This window comes from Trachurus japonicus, chromosome 5, assembly GCF_045865225.1.
Source record: "Trachurus japonicus isolate A0001 chromosome 5, Traja_1.0".
NCBI classification, from domain to species: Eukaryota; Metazoa; Chordata; class Actinopteri; order Carangiformes; family Carangidae; genus Trachurus; species Trachurus japonicus.
The window spans coordinates 25,248,232-25,264,530 of NC_140911.1; the positions used below are offsets into that span (position 1 = coordinate 25,248,232).

The following is a 16,299-nucleotide window of genomic DNA, read 5'->3' on the forward strand; positions in this document are numbered from 1 at the left end:
GGTCCTGGAAATCACGTGTTATTACAGATGTTTTTATTATATCTATTGATCTTGATAAGTCAAGATAATTCACTTTATTTTGAAAGTAAAGTGATTTTTAACCATGTAAGATTTTATGATGCTGAAATGATTTAACCCATTTGTTAACTAAAATAACTTTATGATTTTGTTCATTTGAACTCAAATTCATGTTGTCAGTTCCTGCAAACAGTCTTTCTTTTCACTGTCTCTTTCATATACATAGATTAAAACCTTTAGAGTACAAGCATTTTATAAACATTGCCTGACAAATTCATCTCCAAAAAGTTAGTCTGTGATCTATTTAGTTGCTATTTATATTAAATAGAGCTGAAAAAATTCTTTCCATATAGGAGGTATGCTTTTTTTCATTTATTTTGTTCTAAAGTTCTGACTCATGATATAGCTCCTCTTCATTGCTGGAATTACCCTCAGATGAGACAGAGGCATGCTGGGATATATCCATATGCAGGTCATCGTTTTCACTTTCATCAGTTGGAGATGGAGGAGTAGGGGCTTCTCCGTCGGGGGAAGGAGGAGTAGGGGCTAATGGGGAACAAATCATTGGAAAGTAAATTACAATAATTCATTCATTCTTTACATAAAATAAAAGAGAAGTTCAAATAACGTAATGATTGAAGGTGATTTATTTAGAATAAAATGTAGCCTATCTATTCATGTGATACTGTATATCAAGCTAAAGTAAATAATATACAGAGAATCTACAGTAATAATAACAATGAAAATTATAGCTGCTGCGCAGCGATGGGTCGGGTCCGGGCAACTTTTGGGCAAATTTAGGCAATTCTGAGCAACAAACAGGAGAATAGGAAGACAAGACAGTTGTCCTTATAATGTCCAATTTGCATCAGTTGAGGATTGAACCTACAACCTCGGGAACCAAAGACCAGTGTCTATCGCACTAATCGCAGCTAATTGACAAGTGGCAGTTCAACAGTGGCTTCACAAATTGAGTAAGCCATTCAGTGTCATGTAGGCAGAAAAAGAAAAATCAGTTTTTGAGGTAAAATAATGATATGTATTTGTCAAACATCTACTATGAGTCTAAGATGTTAGGAGCCTTCGCACATGGTCCAGTCCAAGCTATTTGGATTTTTAAATTTAGAGGCTTGCTGTGATGCCACCATTAGGACAATTGTCTTGTGTTTTGTGTTGAGGACATTTGACATTTTGATCTGTCATCATCATCACCCTGGCTGGGTCTCGAACTCACAACCTCTGACACCAAGAACCAGCGCTTAAAGACCCACTCCCGTGAAAATCGTGTTTTCTGAGCTTTTCACGTGTTCCTGTGGCATTTTTCTTGTGTTAGAGCACTTATCAGCAGAGAAGGAAGTGCAAAATTGCATTTCAGAGTTTTTCTGCCTTCAAACTGCTGTGAACCAATGGCAGACGCGAACTGGCAGTTTCAGGAAGACTGGAGTTGAGGGTGTCACAGCTCCAGGGGAGGGCACTAGTGCTACAAGCTCCCGCCCCGCTCTGCATCTGGCTCAGAGGTGAAAGCCTTCACAGCTCGGTGTAGCTGTCTAGGTATAATAGGTATAGCTCACCTGGTAGAGCAACTTGCACCATGAGCAAGGACTATGTTCCAGTCTGGGATCGAATCCCAGTGTGGAGTTTTACGCTAAATGCGCTGAATCTGTAATTGTACAATGTCCAGCTGTCAGCAAGCGGGGGGGTGGGGTGCGAGGAGGTGGCTGGGCGGGTGCAGAGCAGCGCAGTCTCCGCCCACCCCCCAGAGGTACATTGCTAATGTGCATGGCTAATGAGCTGGTTTTAAAATGGCCGAAAAGGGTCGCGGGAGTGGGACTATTATCTGGAAGTGAAACATGGTGTGTGTCTTCTCAAATAGACTCAGGGAGTCAGTGTCCGGGCAGCAGTTGTGAACGCAGATTTCTGTTATCTAAACAAAAATCTGTTAATAGATAAATTGCATTTAGACAGCAAAATAGCTTGAGGACTGTTGGGACTCAGCCCAGTCCAAAATGGAGGACAAGACTACATGGCCTCCTTTGTCTCCCAAACAAAGGAAACCCTCTGAACTCAGCCTCCCAGCGTCCTTCACCTCTTCACACCTAGGTGTGAAACCTCCACTACTGACCCACCATTGGTCAGGTATGGCCCCAGGACCTGTGAGGTCACAGGCCATATAAAAGGAGAAGTGCCCTTCTCTTCTCTCTCTTCGCTCTCTTCTCAGTGGTTCTCAGAAGGAGCTGCCGCTCCTCTCAGCTCCTCACCTGGAGCTACTGCTACAGTTCTCCAATCTCCATGAGGCAGACGCCTCCACTGGTAGCGCCGCGAGTGCCTACCAACGGATTAAAGAAAAGGAACCAGCTAGCACGACGCAAGCTCTGCTAGTTGAGCAACGGAGCCACAACGCCAAGCAGAACAACCAATCAACTCTGCAAGGAGAAGGACTCTCCTCAACGGAACTCAAACTACACAGCCAGGACGGCTGTAGTTCACTGGACAAAGACACAATCACTGGACTTGACAAACTGCAACAGGACCGGCAAAACCCTGCAACCGCAGGAATCCCCACCAGCACCGGATCTTCTCACCTTCATGTGACTTGGTAACGTAACTGGGCCTAGTTAGGATTACCTTGCACCTTGACTAAGCATAGAGTACTTCAACCATGCCAATGTATGTATTGATTGAAATCAGTTAAAATACTTGAGTTTTGTTGTTGTTGCTTTGTTGTTGTCAGCTATAGTCTCATATTCAGTTAACCTATGTTTAACATGCAACTTGAGCGTTGAACAAAGGACACACCTTTGTTCACCTCCCCCACATCACATGTGGTTGGCCTTAGAGGCCATCTTGGAGGCCATTTGGTTGTAACCCCCTTTGTCTCAGGACAAGGCAACCATCCTCCATCTTTTCCATTGTCTGAGGTCACACTTCACACCTCACAGACACATGGTCATCCACACTTAGTCACACTCTCACCAACACACACACACACACACACACACACACACACACACACACACACACACACACACACGTGTACATAGTGTATGTAGCTTGTCTTAGTTTCATGTTTTGTTATTCCATTTTCTAGATGTGTCCAATAAACTTCCTTGAAACTTTACTTGTCTGTTAATGTTGTACAATAGTGAGTATGCCAACCTCTACGCAGTAGAACTTCTAAATCCTTCAACTTTGCAGCTATTGATAATGTTAATTTGTTTATAATTATTAATTTAATCATTAAACAAGGTTCTATATTAATAGTTAGCACACCCTTATGAGACTGACTTTGGTACATTGGCTGTCTGGTGCCCCGAGGTGGATTTAATAAAATTAAATCCCATTAATATTTTTTATAGTAATTATTAATATTTTGGTATTGATATTTTACTAATTTGATAGCCAATAACCCTCTTAATAATAACTTTACTTATAGTTGGTATAACCCAACATAAATGGTGCTTCCGTTGTGAGGCATCTAAATAATCTTAATAAATTACCTATAAGTTGTGTTAGAGCACAACATTAAATGGTTTCCCCGTGCGAGACATAATTACACTTTCTCTTTAGTTGTGCTAGAGCACAACAAGGACATTTGACATTTTGATCATCATCACCCACGCTGGGTCTCGAACTCACAATCTCTGACAGCAAGAACCAGCTCCTAACTCGCTGAGCTAATTAGCTGGTAGTGAAACCTGCTGTGTAGCCTCATTTATCCACTCAGGTGAGCCAGTGCCCGGGCAGCTGTTGTGATGAAATGGTCAAAATGTCAATAATTCAGTCATCTAAACAAAAATCTGATAATACATAAATTGCATCTTGACAGCATGGAAATGTTGGTGATTTGTTTTTAATGATAAGTGTTTTGCTTCATAAGAGAAAATATGATGTTTAAAAATTCCACACTCACATTGGCTGCAGTTGTTCCCATGAGAGCAGAATTCAAAATGTTCTAGAAAATTCAGTTTTTGAATTAAAATTCTGATATTTGCCAAACTTCATCAACCATGACTCCAGAATATTGTCATTTTTTTTCAGGAAGTTTGAAAATGTATTTAGCAAGAATTTGATGGTATATGTTTACAGTACTGTTTACAGTCAAACGTTTTCATGCACTGTAGGCTCAATTTTTGCTTAATCAAAAATCCGAGAAACAAGTTTTGTGGAGGACAGTCTGGAGATGCTCTGTAGCAAGTTTGGTGTCAATTGAGCAAAAATTGTGGGAGGAGATACATTTTAAAAGTTTTACAGTTATTGAAAAAAACAGAGTGATGGACTTCATAATTTGTAATAAGTTTAAGTGGACAAAAGTTTCAGCAGTATTGAGGCTACATTGTGGTGAAGTTTCAACACTGTAGCATCTGCCGTTGGTTTGGTAGGAATTTTTAAAGTTTTTAAATTTAAACGCTTATTGTGCCCCCCCTAGGAGGGGGGGGGCACATGTCCTTGGAGTTGAGTGAATCTGGCATGGGACTGAACCTTTGTGCAAAGTTTGGTGAGTTTTCGCCCATGGGAAGTATGACTTCCTTGGAAGAAGAAAGAAAGAAGAAGAAGAAGAAGAATTCCTAGGAATACAATAGTGTCCTGGCAGCTGCGCTGCCCGGACCCTAATCATTCTATCAATCAAGTAAATAATTTAGGGTGCATAAGTAAAACATTTTAATTTTAATTTTTGAAAGACTAAAACTGTTTCTGGAGACAGAAAATGTTTTGGGAGTTGATATAACATTTTTTCTTACCTGTTGAAGGAATTACACCTGTGATCCATTTCCTCAGTTTGTTGTGAACAACACTTACTGCTGCAAGACAGAAAGAAACACAAAGTGTACCTCTCCCTCAGAAGACTGTCACCACTACCCTTCGTGTTATTCAGTTCATTTTTGACCCATGTGGGAATTATCACCATACTGAGCTGTGTTTAGACTCTCTATTTAATTCAGTAACACTGACCTCTGCAGGGGAAAGAAGCTGCTGTTGAAACATCTGGTTCAGATTCACAATTCAAACCAAATTCTCCTGCCCAGTTTTCCTCATCAGGTTCCCCCCCAGATTCAGCTCTAGGTTCTCTTCCAGTCCCTGGTCGAGGTTCCACCGGGAGAAAGACCCGGTCCAGCAGGTGGTCCAGCATCTGCTGTGCGTGTTGTGGCTCTGTTCTGACGATCAAGATACGAGCAGGTTGTCCAGTTGAGATCTTCAGCTCGGTGAAGTTTCTGAGGAGCCAGAATCCACAGAGATGCTTCAAAACTCAAAACTACAACATGTGTTGGGTGAGTTTTCATTCAAATGTGATACAACTTTAATTGAATCTGCAAGACAAACTGCAAATTAATGCATATTTCCATCCACTTCAATTATATGAATATTGGGAGGGGGTCATATTGAGATAAACAATATGTTTTCTCTGTGCTGGTAATTGTCTCTTGACAGGATGCAGGTCTTCTTGTCTGTTTAGCTTATGATTCTGTTCGGCCACATCCCATAAGTGTACCTGGCTACAGGATTGAGCTCAGCTCTGCACTGTTCAGTTTGGAGGTGGATAGTGTATACGTCAATATGATACGACAGTGTTTACGTTAAAAAACGAAAAAACAGAATTAATGTCTGACCAACTGAGACCACTCACTATAAAGGGACTTGAGGTTGTTTTGTCCCACACCTGAGTTTGACTGATGTGTTCACGTCTGTCCAGTCAAATCATAAAAAGATGGTCAAACACAGGTTTGCAAACGTCTCACCAACAGAGGATTATGTTTATGCTCACCTGCTTCTACTGTGTCTGAGGATCCAGCAGAAAACCAACAGAATCATCAGAACCAACAGGAGAACCACCAGGGACACGGAGAAGAGGTCAAAGGCCACGTCCTGGGTCATGGTCACTCACCTGTTTTTAGGAAATTCAGAAGAGGTAAACATAAAACTCAGAAACAACCATGCTTGGTATCAACTGTACGCCTCCTCAACCATTAAGCCACTGTGAATTAGAGCTCTTTGAAAACCCAGATTCTGGGAGACAGTTGCTGTTCCTCCTGAATCTTTTTGATTTTAATGACCCCATGATCTTCCCTCCTGTACCACCACAGCCTTCATTGACAAATTCAGTTATAGTAAAGTTCAATCAGCAGGATGTTATTTGTGATGAACACTGTGTCCTGTAGAGGACACAATCAGCACTCGTTTAGATTTGGTCTAACACAAAGCTATTGTGATACATTCAACAGCAAACAGTCACTGAAAACATTCTTGTTTAAACAGATATTGATCCGTAAGTTTAACTTACCTGCTGTCCTGCTAGGAATGTGTAGTTTTGTGTCTATTCAGAAATTAAGCTGAAAGGTTTGAAGTCATTCTGGGAAAATTGAAAGAAAACATTCTGCTCTGTTGCTCTGTTTCTTAAACCAGCCACAAGTATCTAAAGTGTCCAGATAGCTTTATAGACGCTCAGACTGTCTGATGACTTGTGGCTTGTGTCAGCGGGTATAATTGGTTTTGACGAAGTGATTATTATACATTACTGTATAGTGATTATTTTACAATCAGGAGTTTGTCCGTTGTGTTTAACATTTAGAATAGAATAGAAAAGAAGATACTTTATTAATCCCTAAGAGGGAAATTTACATCGTCCAGCAGCTTACATAGCAATGATATGATATAAATGATATAAAAAGTAAACATGTATAACCTAACAAAAGGCATTGTGCATTTTGATGGCAGCAGGAATGAAGGATTTCCTTAATCTTTCTGCTCTGCAGGTCAGGGAGATGAGCATGTTACTGCAGATGCAAGGTATGACTGCACTCACTCATTCCCATTCACTGTCAGATCTCTTGGACCTGCCAAAGTCAATAACCATTTCTTTGGTCTTTGATGTATTAAGCAACAAGTTGTTCTTGTTGCACCAGTCTGTGAATGCCCCCACCAGGTCCCTGTATTCATCTCCTTCACACATGCCACGATGGCCGTGTCGTCAGAGTACTTCTGAACATGACAAGATTCAGATTTAGATGTAAAATCCGCAGTGAACAGTGTGAAGGGGTAAGGTGAAAGCACAATACCCTGCACTGTACACTAATTGTAGTGAATTATCAGCTGATTCTGCTTCATTGTATTTTCTTTTCTCTGGCCATCAACTATTCACAGAACTTAAATCAGTGTTACTGATGAGGGTGACCCACAGTTATGTGATGTCAGCCATGGTAGCATGTGGTCCACCTCTTTGGTCTGGACCATAGACTTTATAGAAAGACTGAGAGACTCTTTAACAACTCAACTACTGTGTGAATACTAGTTGCCCTGAAGTGTGAAATCCACTGGACTTTGACCAATAGACAATCAATTCTACAGTACTTTAGTGAACCTTTTGAAATTTCAGAGACACCACAAGGTTCCCATTTTTTTTTATCTTGACAATATCAGCACCCTAACATGAGATGGTTAGCAGGATTACACCACAGAGCTGCAAGCGTCATTTTATTTTGCCATTTCAAGAGTTTATTTTAATTGGTTGGATCAACACAAACAGGAAACTAGATGTTTGTAGAATATTTTAATTAGAGTAATATAGATAAAGAAGTAAGTGTATTTTTTTTATTATCATTATTTTTACAAAATGAAGTTCAATAATTCAATAATTAACCATAAACAATACACAATAGAAGACAAAAACATCTTTGTTGTATCTTTTTATATTAAAGCACCGTCAAACACTGTGCACATTATATTAATCTTAATCTTAGGATTAATAAAATCTCACAAATGAATACTTACATTCAGATTTACCCTGATAGAGCATTATTAGGCACCATGGTGATATAAATAAAGTTTTTTTTATAACAGCAGAGATAAAAAATATGATAAACAAAAACAGTAGGAAGCTCTAAAATACAGTTATCAAATATATACACAATGCATGTGTGTGTGTGTGTGTGTGTGTGTGTGTGTGTGTGTGTGTGTGTGTGTGTTTAGACAGCATTGTTGATGGCATTGTTATTATTGATCTCCATTCTGCTGATCAGTTCAGTCACCAGCTGCTGCACAGTTTGAGAACGCAGCCGGCCGACTTCCAGGACTCCCTCGTGGTTTACGCTTTCAGAGTCCTCATAACTCTTCACCACCTGACACAGATCAATCCATACATAATTAATCAATCAATTAATCATACAATCAAAAGTCCTGAGAACTCTTCACCACATGTCAATCAATTACTATTATTATGAGTAGTTGCTCCATGTCCTTTCAATAGCTTTCAGTTTTACCGATTGATTTATTGATCTTTGTGTTAAACTGTATGCTTACCTTGTTGGTGATCAGAGACAGGCCAAAGACTCTAAGGCCACAGTGAGTCGCTATAACGACCTCAGGAGCGGTACTCATACCTGTGAACACACCACAACTTTGGTCAGTCACAAGGACCACAACAGCACTGACATTACTGACAATGACACGATGACACATCAAAGTCCATCATCTACTGAGAGACACAGACTGGGCTCTTATCAAAAACGATTTATGTTGCTCCCTTTGTTTCCCAGTCAACACCAGGCTGTCATTATCCCAGGTACAGTTTGATTCAAGTTGGGCCAAGATGTGCACAAGCTGGAACTAAGCATCTTAACCAGCTGCATTAAATGTAACTGTTTGGAAAATGTGAAATTGTGGCTGATATCAAATTGTGAAACTGTGAAAGTTTCTGGTTTTCTGCCTAATTAAAATTGTTGTGCTTCACTAAATTAAGTAGCCTCTAGGGGGCACCACCAGCACATTATAATGTTATGCTGTTTTGTTTCTATGTGTGTCTGTGTGTGTGTGTCATACCAACGGCGTCCACCCCCAGTCGATGCAGCAGTCTGGCCTCAGCTATGGTCTCAAAGTTGGGCCCGCCCACCATGGCGTACACGCCTTCCTGCATAAGGCTGGGCACACCCAGCTGCTTGGCAATCTCCATCGCTAGGCAACGCAGACCTTTGTCGTAGCACCCTGACATGGCTGGGAAACGAGGACCAAATCTGTAAACAACAAACAAACAAATAAACAACATGATCAACATGGTCAGCTACAATAAAACAGCAGTATTGATGCTTTGTTTCCATGACAACTGAGTTAAAACACCAGTATGATTATGATTTCAACAACAGAAGAAGAAAATCAAATGAATTACTTGTCGTCGTTGGGTCCACTCAGTGGGTTCAGACCGACCAAACCGGGGAAGTTGACGTGGTCTTTGATGACCATGATGTCACCAGGCTGGAGCCCGTCGGCCAATGAGCCAGCAGCGTTTGTCACTATCAGAGTCTCCACCCCCATCAGCTTGAAGACTCGAACTGGAAACGTCGTCTGACAGACAGAGAGGCTTGGTCACAACCTTTGTAACTCTGCTTTACTCTTGTAATCAAATTTCAGGGTTAGCGACGGGCAAATTTGGGAAACTGTGTCAGATGCCACAGATTCACCTCAAAGTTTATCTTGTTTCCCCCTTTTATAGCATAGTGCTCCATTGATGAATAAAAACACATCAGTGAGACTCAAACACACAGTGTAGTTTGTTTTGCCTCCGTCAATAGAATACACAGCTTAAGAGTTCAGCTGATTGATGAAATTACTGAGCCTTTCTATTTGTATATTTTCTCAAACCCAGTAACATTAAACAACAGAATCACAGTCACCTGTCGCTACATGAGCAGCAGTGATTTTACATTTTATTCAAATGTGTTTTGTGCTTGTTCAGCAGTTTTGTTGTGAAGGGGCTTCTATACAGCACCACCTGTGTGTGTGAACGTGTGTGTGCGTGTGTTATATGGAAGTAAACAATAGCAGCATTGAACTGTGGACTAAAAGGCTGCATGTGACCGAACCCATGCATGACCTGAACTGGGTTCTCACACACACACATGCGCATGCATGAACACAATGTTACAGGAGCAGTTTCATGCTGCTGTGCTGCTGATTACAGTCATGTGTACTCTATCAGCGTTTTTGAATGTGTGTGTTTAAGTCTCTGTGCACGCACATGTCTATTATTCCCATATCAAAAATGTATTATTTGTGCCTATACGTTGTTGTTCTGTTTGTATTTGCCATCCAATAATAGGTGTTGTCATTGAAGTCTTACAGTGTGCAAAGATGACGCTGTGGTCTGTGGGAAAATGTGAATGTTACACAACTTTATAGTTTTGTTTGGCAGCACATAACCACAACTAATGGATTTAATCAGTGATGGTACAGTAGGTAAGAACAATACAGACCTATTTTGTGTGTGTACAGTATATGTGTGTACCTTGCACAGTGAGTGTCCTTCATACATGTGGAAGCGACCCTGCATGCACACACAGGTCTTCCCCTTCAGTTCCCCAAAAACCAGTCGACCAGCATGACCCTGCACTGCAACACACACACAGACACAGTCAGAATTATAGAGAGAGATTCAGGTGTATTGATGGTATTTACAATCATAACTCTTGAGTTGTTGGAAAGTGACATTTGTTCCCTAAAACAATCAAGATAAACCAGTTTGTTAATAAAACACAGATAATTCATTGTGAATTTGACTGGGATTTTCAGTAGTTGTTTTTGTCACGGCAGTAAAAAGGTTAATTTACTATATGTAAACAATCATATGGATATATTACGCTGCAAACAACTGCTGTCAATCGAAATCAACTAAAGCCTGTTGGAGAAGGGGCTAAATGTTAGTAAGCTACATGATGTAACACACTAATTAAATTATTAATTATGTTACCTTATCCTTATTGCTTTAACTGATTATCTGTTCATGTCTCTGTGCTCACATACAGTACAGCATTGTACAGTGTTAATGAAACAAGCCACATGTTAACCAAGCTATTTCAAAGCTGCTGCTAAAATACTGAACAGATTAGTTTAAGGCAGCAGCCGTATGATTTCACCAGTAGTAACCTATAAAAGTATCACTTAGGGAGAATGATAGCGATGAAAGAGTAGGAACAGTAGGCTAATTGTGATTCTTTTTCATGAAACTAGTAAAGGTTTGTCCCAAAAACCATTGGATGTGTTTTCATGTGTTCGAAAGCTCCTCCCCCGGACGATGTCATAGAAAATATAATCTTTGTGCTTCAATCAGACGCTCTGTGACTTTCTGTACCTGTGCTCTGAGGGAAGCCCGGGATGTCAGAGTAGGCGAAGGAGTCCTGACACTTAAGGGTGTCAGCGAGCATGCCCAGACCAGACCCGCAGATGATAGCCACCTGGGGGCGGTGCTTTGTCTGAGACATCAGCCAATCAGCTGTCTTCTGGTATTCGTCATGACTGCAAACAAGTGAGGAAGAAATTACTTTGTATTAAGTGACATGTATTTTTCTGTTTTTCCACTAACTCATGCTTAAGTGACTACAGCTCTATGTTGTCTCGATAGCAACAACAGATGAGGGTTATGGGTACCGTAGTTTATACAGCTATTCACTAAAGTGAATATGTGTGTTTATCAGAAACAAACTGGGAGACTCCTGCGTTTCTGTAGACAAATCTGCGATGACACTGAGAGGTGAGCTCACTGCAACTTTAGAAAACATCAATGTGACAACACAAAGTGTCTCCAGCGGACACAAGCATGGTGTGAAGAGGTGCTGGTCCCATGAAGGCCTCATCCCAAGTTTGAGACCAGTCCTTTGCAACATAACATCCTTTTTCTGTCACTCCCTCTATTTTTAACTAGCCTACAGCAAAAAAAATAACTTAATTAAAAATAAAAACGATGAATGTAGCTACTAGAAACGCACTAGTTATTAAAAATTTTAACTTCAATAGTCACAACTCGACACAAGCAAAAAATGAAACACTTCAGCGGGTTCTTGGACTGAATTTGCAGTATATTTGTGTAATTGCATGAGTTTTCTTAAGTTACGTATATTGATCTCTCAGGCCCACAGCAGATACTGGTAAAAGACAGCTTTGGAGTTTTGGACAAAAACACTTGAATCATGAAGGATAGCCCAGAGGCAAAAGGAGTACAAAAATAATTTAAAAATACTTCTGTATATTTCATTCCCCCTTTTCTGCAAAATGCAGCTGTTGTCTCATTTTTTCCCACATGCAAATACCAGTGGGAACATCTCATACACTAATTTTGTTTTATGAGGTGTTAAAGATGGTCAGAAATGTCCATTATCATAATGAGGGGATTCACAAGACAGGAAAGCAGAAAATGATTATTAGAATTAAATCAATTTCCCACAAAAAAATCTACTACGTAAAAAAAAAAGAAACAACACAACAGCACAACTTAAAATCATGTATTTGTTTAAAAAAAACAAGTTTTCTTACCTGATCTGTTCTTTGCTATGCATGATGGATGGATGACAGAAGACTGGCGATGACGATGAATATAAAGAAGAATGGATGCAGAGAACAGCCACAAACTGTGTGTGTGTATTAGTGCATATATGTGTAATGGGGGAACAGTCAGAGTGTGGCCAGCTGATGCTGATCGGTCTAGATATTCACTGGTCACATGGTCCTGATTGGTCAACAACCCATCCATTCAGCAGAAGCAGCCAATGGCAACACTGTGTGTGGCCATGTGTGTTGGATATTTCTATCTAAACAGGACTCTGGGAGTTTTTTTTTTTTTTTTTTTTGGTTGTGTAATCAGGGTCTGGTTTTGCATCACGCCCCCGCTGACAGTAACGTGATTTTACTTCAGTGTTAATTCACTCCAACTCTGATCCTGAGGCCAGACACACACACACACACACATGGACACACACAGTCAGCTGTGTTGTGACCATCCACAAATACAGTAAGACAGTAGATGTATGAATATGGATGACCGAAAACAATGACAAATATTTACACACACCCAGGCTGCAGTGTTCAATACATTTAAACCTGCACTGCTGCTGACGACCACCACAAGATCTCTGTTTAACACATACCAAAAACACAAGTGTAAAAACAACAATTTGCTGTTTTATGTGTCTAATTTTAGATCTGAAACAGAGAAGACATTATCTATATTTGTTTTAGTGAATTAATTGATCATAGTTAGCTTATAGCAGCATTCAGCTACTGCAAGTTATTGATTCTCTGTTTTTTGTGTGTGTTTAGTGAAAATAGCTTAAAATTAACAAATATTGTTATTGTTATTCAGACAAACTGCAGCATTAAAAATGTTTTAATATTTTATTTATTAAACTTATTCTTAAGTCAGAACTGATTTAACCTATCAGAACCAGATTTGGCAGTTGGATGAGCAGCCACGTTGTGTCTCATGACCACTAACACACTTCACATGTTCAACTGCTGCTGCTCTGATCAGCTGCCGCTAATGAAGCTCATGTGGGTCTGATGGAAGAGGACCAGCGCTGGACTGAAACCAAAGGGACCTGTCCTGGACTGGGACAGGACCTGGACTGGATCTGGACAGACTGACAGGAAGTGTCAGTTAGTGTCGATCCAAATCAAAAAATGAACAGGTGACATTCAGGGAAGTATTGTACTAGGTTTCATATGACAACCATGTTCTTCTGTCTGAAAATAAAACTAATTAATCTGTGTGTGCTCCTCATCCAGTTTCTTGTCTTTTAGTTTGACACGTGCCACTGTGTGTTGTGTGTGTGTGTGTGTGTGTGTGTGTGTGTGTGTGTGTGTGTGTGTGTGTGTGTGTGTGTGTGTGCGTGCGTGCGTGCGTGCGTGCGTGCATGCATGTGTGTGTTAACAGGAGCCATGTGGAAGCTGGTTAGCAGATTAATGAAGAGAGCAGAGCTGGTGGTTAGAGACACACAGACTGATGTTAAGTTATATTGAAGAAATATTTCACATAACAGTGAAACATACTGTACACACACACACGCGCACACACACTATGCCGGTACAATCGTGTCATATTACGTGCGCACCTATCAACTGGACGTGTCACACCTGCGTGCTTTGACGCCTGTGCAGCAGACAGCGCCTGACGTGTAATGTAGTTTCCTCATTGACTTATAATGGCCCCCCGTTCACGCGCACGTTCACGCGTGATGACTGCTGCACGCCTGTAATCACACTACGCGTAGTATGGCGAGTGGATAGTGCCACGGTTACCCAGCCAAAGGAGACTGTCGTGTGGAATTGACGTCTGAACTACGTCGCCTCACCTATGTGTTGATAAGTACGTCGCCTAACCTACGTGTTGATAAGTACGTCGCCTCACCTACGTCGCCTCACCTACGTGTTGATAAGTACGTCGCCTCACCTACGCCGCCGCCCCCACCCCCACCCCTCCTCCCCTCCTCCCCACCACACACACACACACCTGCAGTTCGTAAAAAGTAGCTACTACTGCCTAAGCTGCACAAAGCACCGTCAGTGCATATAAAACACAGCTTAGGCCTAAGAAAAACAAAAAGTGAATCTAATATTGAAAGACTGGAATTCACTCAATTACTGTAAATTGGGGAAAGTGACGATGAGGGGATCGACGTAGCCTACTTTTTCTACTTCCAACTTTATTGAACAACAGACAATTCAGACATTCCAGCTCACGTGTCAGTACAATAGCTAGATTTACACATGACGAGTTAACTAAAGAGAGAACAATAGAATTAACAATAAAAAAAATACATTTCTTGGTGACAGAGCTTGTAATCAATAATGTTCTTGTTATGATGTTTAAGTTCTATGATTTCAGCCCAGAGGAGTGCAACTGTTTTAATGGAGAGAGTATGAGCGATATAAAAAAAAAAGCACGATCGCAGCCTGAAGCAACAGTGTTGCTGCAAATAGGACGAGAGGAGGCTGCTTTTAATTTTTCTGACAGCTCTTGCGCTACTTTTAAATATGAAGCTTTATCCATTTAAACTAGGAGCAACATCAACTGTCATTTTAAATTGTGTTTTATATTGTTAAATATTTCACTGATCGCAATTATAACACGAGTGTGTGTTTTATTGGAAGCGAGGCTGGATAGGTTACAGTGAGGTTTTTTTTAGGTGCTGCTGCAGCTAGGTACAAGCAAATCTCATAAACAAAGACCTTTTTAAATGTGAAAACAGCGGAAACTTATTCAAGATTTGAGTTTGGGCAACACTGAAATATAACAGGCGACACATCGGAATTAATTTATTCACGGCCACGTTAAGTGAAATTATTAACTTTACCGATTATCCATCTGATTATCCGTCCTGCTGCGAGCGAACAACTTCTATCAGTGGTGACTGTATATAAAAGTAAAATATAGGCTATAGCTAATGACCTCCTGACGCTCAGGTCAACGGGTGAGGAGAACATCTGTAGGCGGAGACAACTCTCGGCGGAGACGCTCAGAGAGAAAGTCAACAGCAGCGGATCAGCTGATCTCTCCCTCCGTACAAACGCTCCGTTCTGATCCAGATCCACTGGACTTTCAAAGTAAAGGTGACGCAGCTGTAAATGAGTTAAATGGTGAAACAGCGGCGCCTTTATATCCGATTTTATGATTAAACTCTGAACATAACCTGGTCGGGACCAGGTTAAGAACTGTAGCAGGAATTAAGCTCTTTCAGAGGTTTTGTTCATTCACTAGAACTTGTAGAAAACAGACCCGGCTTCTAATTGAGACCGGCTTTTATTTGCTGAAACCTGGAGACAGACCTGACCCAGTGCAACCGGCATCTCCCTTTTCGCCTTTTTTTTTTTCTCCTTCTTTTTGACAATTTACAGTAGGCTACATATGATGGTCTGGGAGACGCTGTGCGCTAGGCTACTGTAGGGGGATGAGAAGGCTCGTGGTTCAAATGATACTTGATCTAAAGAAGCTCTGTCTGACCAGATGGGGGGGGGTTACAATAGCCTATCCTCCAGTCTTTAGCCGGTCGCTGCGGAGCATCATTAAAAAAAAAAGAAAAAAAAAAAGCGCTGGTCACGGTGGAGCTGAGAAGAGCGGAGTTGCACTGCTGCAGCTGATCAGCTGACATGTGGTCAAGACACAGACTTGTCCAGGACTTCAAACTCAGAGCTTTCTGTCTTCAGACTGTCCTGACCTGTCCCTCGACATCACACAGGGACAAATCACTTTATGCTGTGATTTAAGTAGGCTATTAAATACAGTAGCCTAGGCTAATCATCATAATAGTGCAGGCTACTGGCACGAAAAACCATTTCTATTCTCACTGTTCTCAGGTCAAATATGCTTAATTTCGATTAATTAGCCTAATTACAAAGCCTCTAATTAATTAGATTAAATCGAGTCCAGGCCCTATAATATTGTCCTATAATTCCTACTGACGACGACTGCAGTGAAGTTAGTTTGAAGTTGGATATTTGACAGACATTCGCTCACTCACTCGCTTCTCA

At 40.8% G+C, this 16,299-nt stretch overlaps 2 protein-coding genes across 3 annotated transcripts; both read right to left on the reverse strand.

Moving 5' to 3' along the window:
* Positions 1–400: 400 nt before the first annotated feature.
* LOC146987678 (uncharacterized) lies at positions 401–5,925 on the reverse strand. Its single transcript, XM_085777930.1, has 4 exons — positions 5,780–5,925; positions 4,969–5,228; positions 4,758–4,817; positions 401–564 (listed from the first exon to the last, which is right to left on the reverse strand). The coding sequence occupies exons 1-4, from the start codon at positions 5,887–5,889 to the stop codon at positions 401–403; spliced, it is 594 nt and encodes a 197-aa protein (XP_085634056.1). The 5' UTR covers positions 5,890–5,925.
* Positions 5,926–7,676: 1,751 nt separating this feature from the next.
* pnp4a (purine nucleoside phosphorylase 4a) lies at positions 7,677–12,451 on the reverse strand. 2 transcript variants are annotated; one of them, XM_085776970.1, is made up of 8 exons: positions 12,310–12,450; positions 11,132–11,295; positions 10,289–10,392; positions 9,173–9,348; positions 8,830–9,020; positions 8,311–8,390; positions 7,981–8,129; positions 7,677–7,950 (listed from the first exon to the last, which is right to left on the reverse strand). In XM_085776970.1, exons 1-8 carry the CDS (start codon positions 12,330–12,332, stop codon positions 7,791–7,793), a joined length of 1,047 nt encoding a protein of 348 aa, XP_085633096.1. In that variant the 5' UTR covers positions 12,333–12,450; the 3' UTR covers positions 7,677–7,790. The 2 variants fall into 2 exon arrangements, with proteins under 2 accessions (XP_085633096.1, XP_085633095.1); XM_085776969.1 differs by having other exon boundaries at positions 7,946–8,129; positions 12,310–12,451.
* Between the last annotated feature and the right edge of the window lie 3,848 nt (positions 12,452–16,299).

Bases quoted from the DNA above. Each gene is read 5' to 3' on its own strand.
- pnp4a (XM_085776970.1), bottom strand. From the start codon at position 12,332: ATGCATAGCAAAGAACAGATCAG. The intron at 11,296-12,309 runs GTAAGAAAACTT...ACTTGTTTGCAG, and splicing joins CATAGCAAAGAACAGATCAG to TCATGACGAATACCAGAAGA. The intron at 7,951-7,980 runs CTAAACACACAC...ACACACACACAC, and splicing joins AATGCCATCAACAATGCTGT to ACACACACACACACACACAC.
- LOC146987678 (XM_085777930.1), bottom strand. From the start codon at position 5,889: ATGACCCAGGACGTGGCCTTTGACCTCTTCTCCGTGTCCCTGGTGGTT. The intron at 5,229-5,779 runs GTGAGCATAAAC...CTGGCTCCTCAG, and splicing joins CTCAGACACAGTAGAAGCAG to AAACTTCACCGAGCTGAAGA. The intron at 4,818-4,968 runs GTCAGTGTTACT...TCTGTCTTGCAG, and splicing joins AGCTTCTTTCCCCTGCAGAG to CAGTAAGTGTTGTTCACAAC.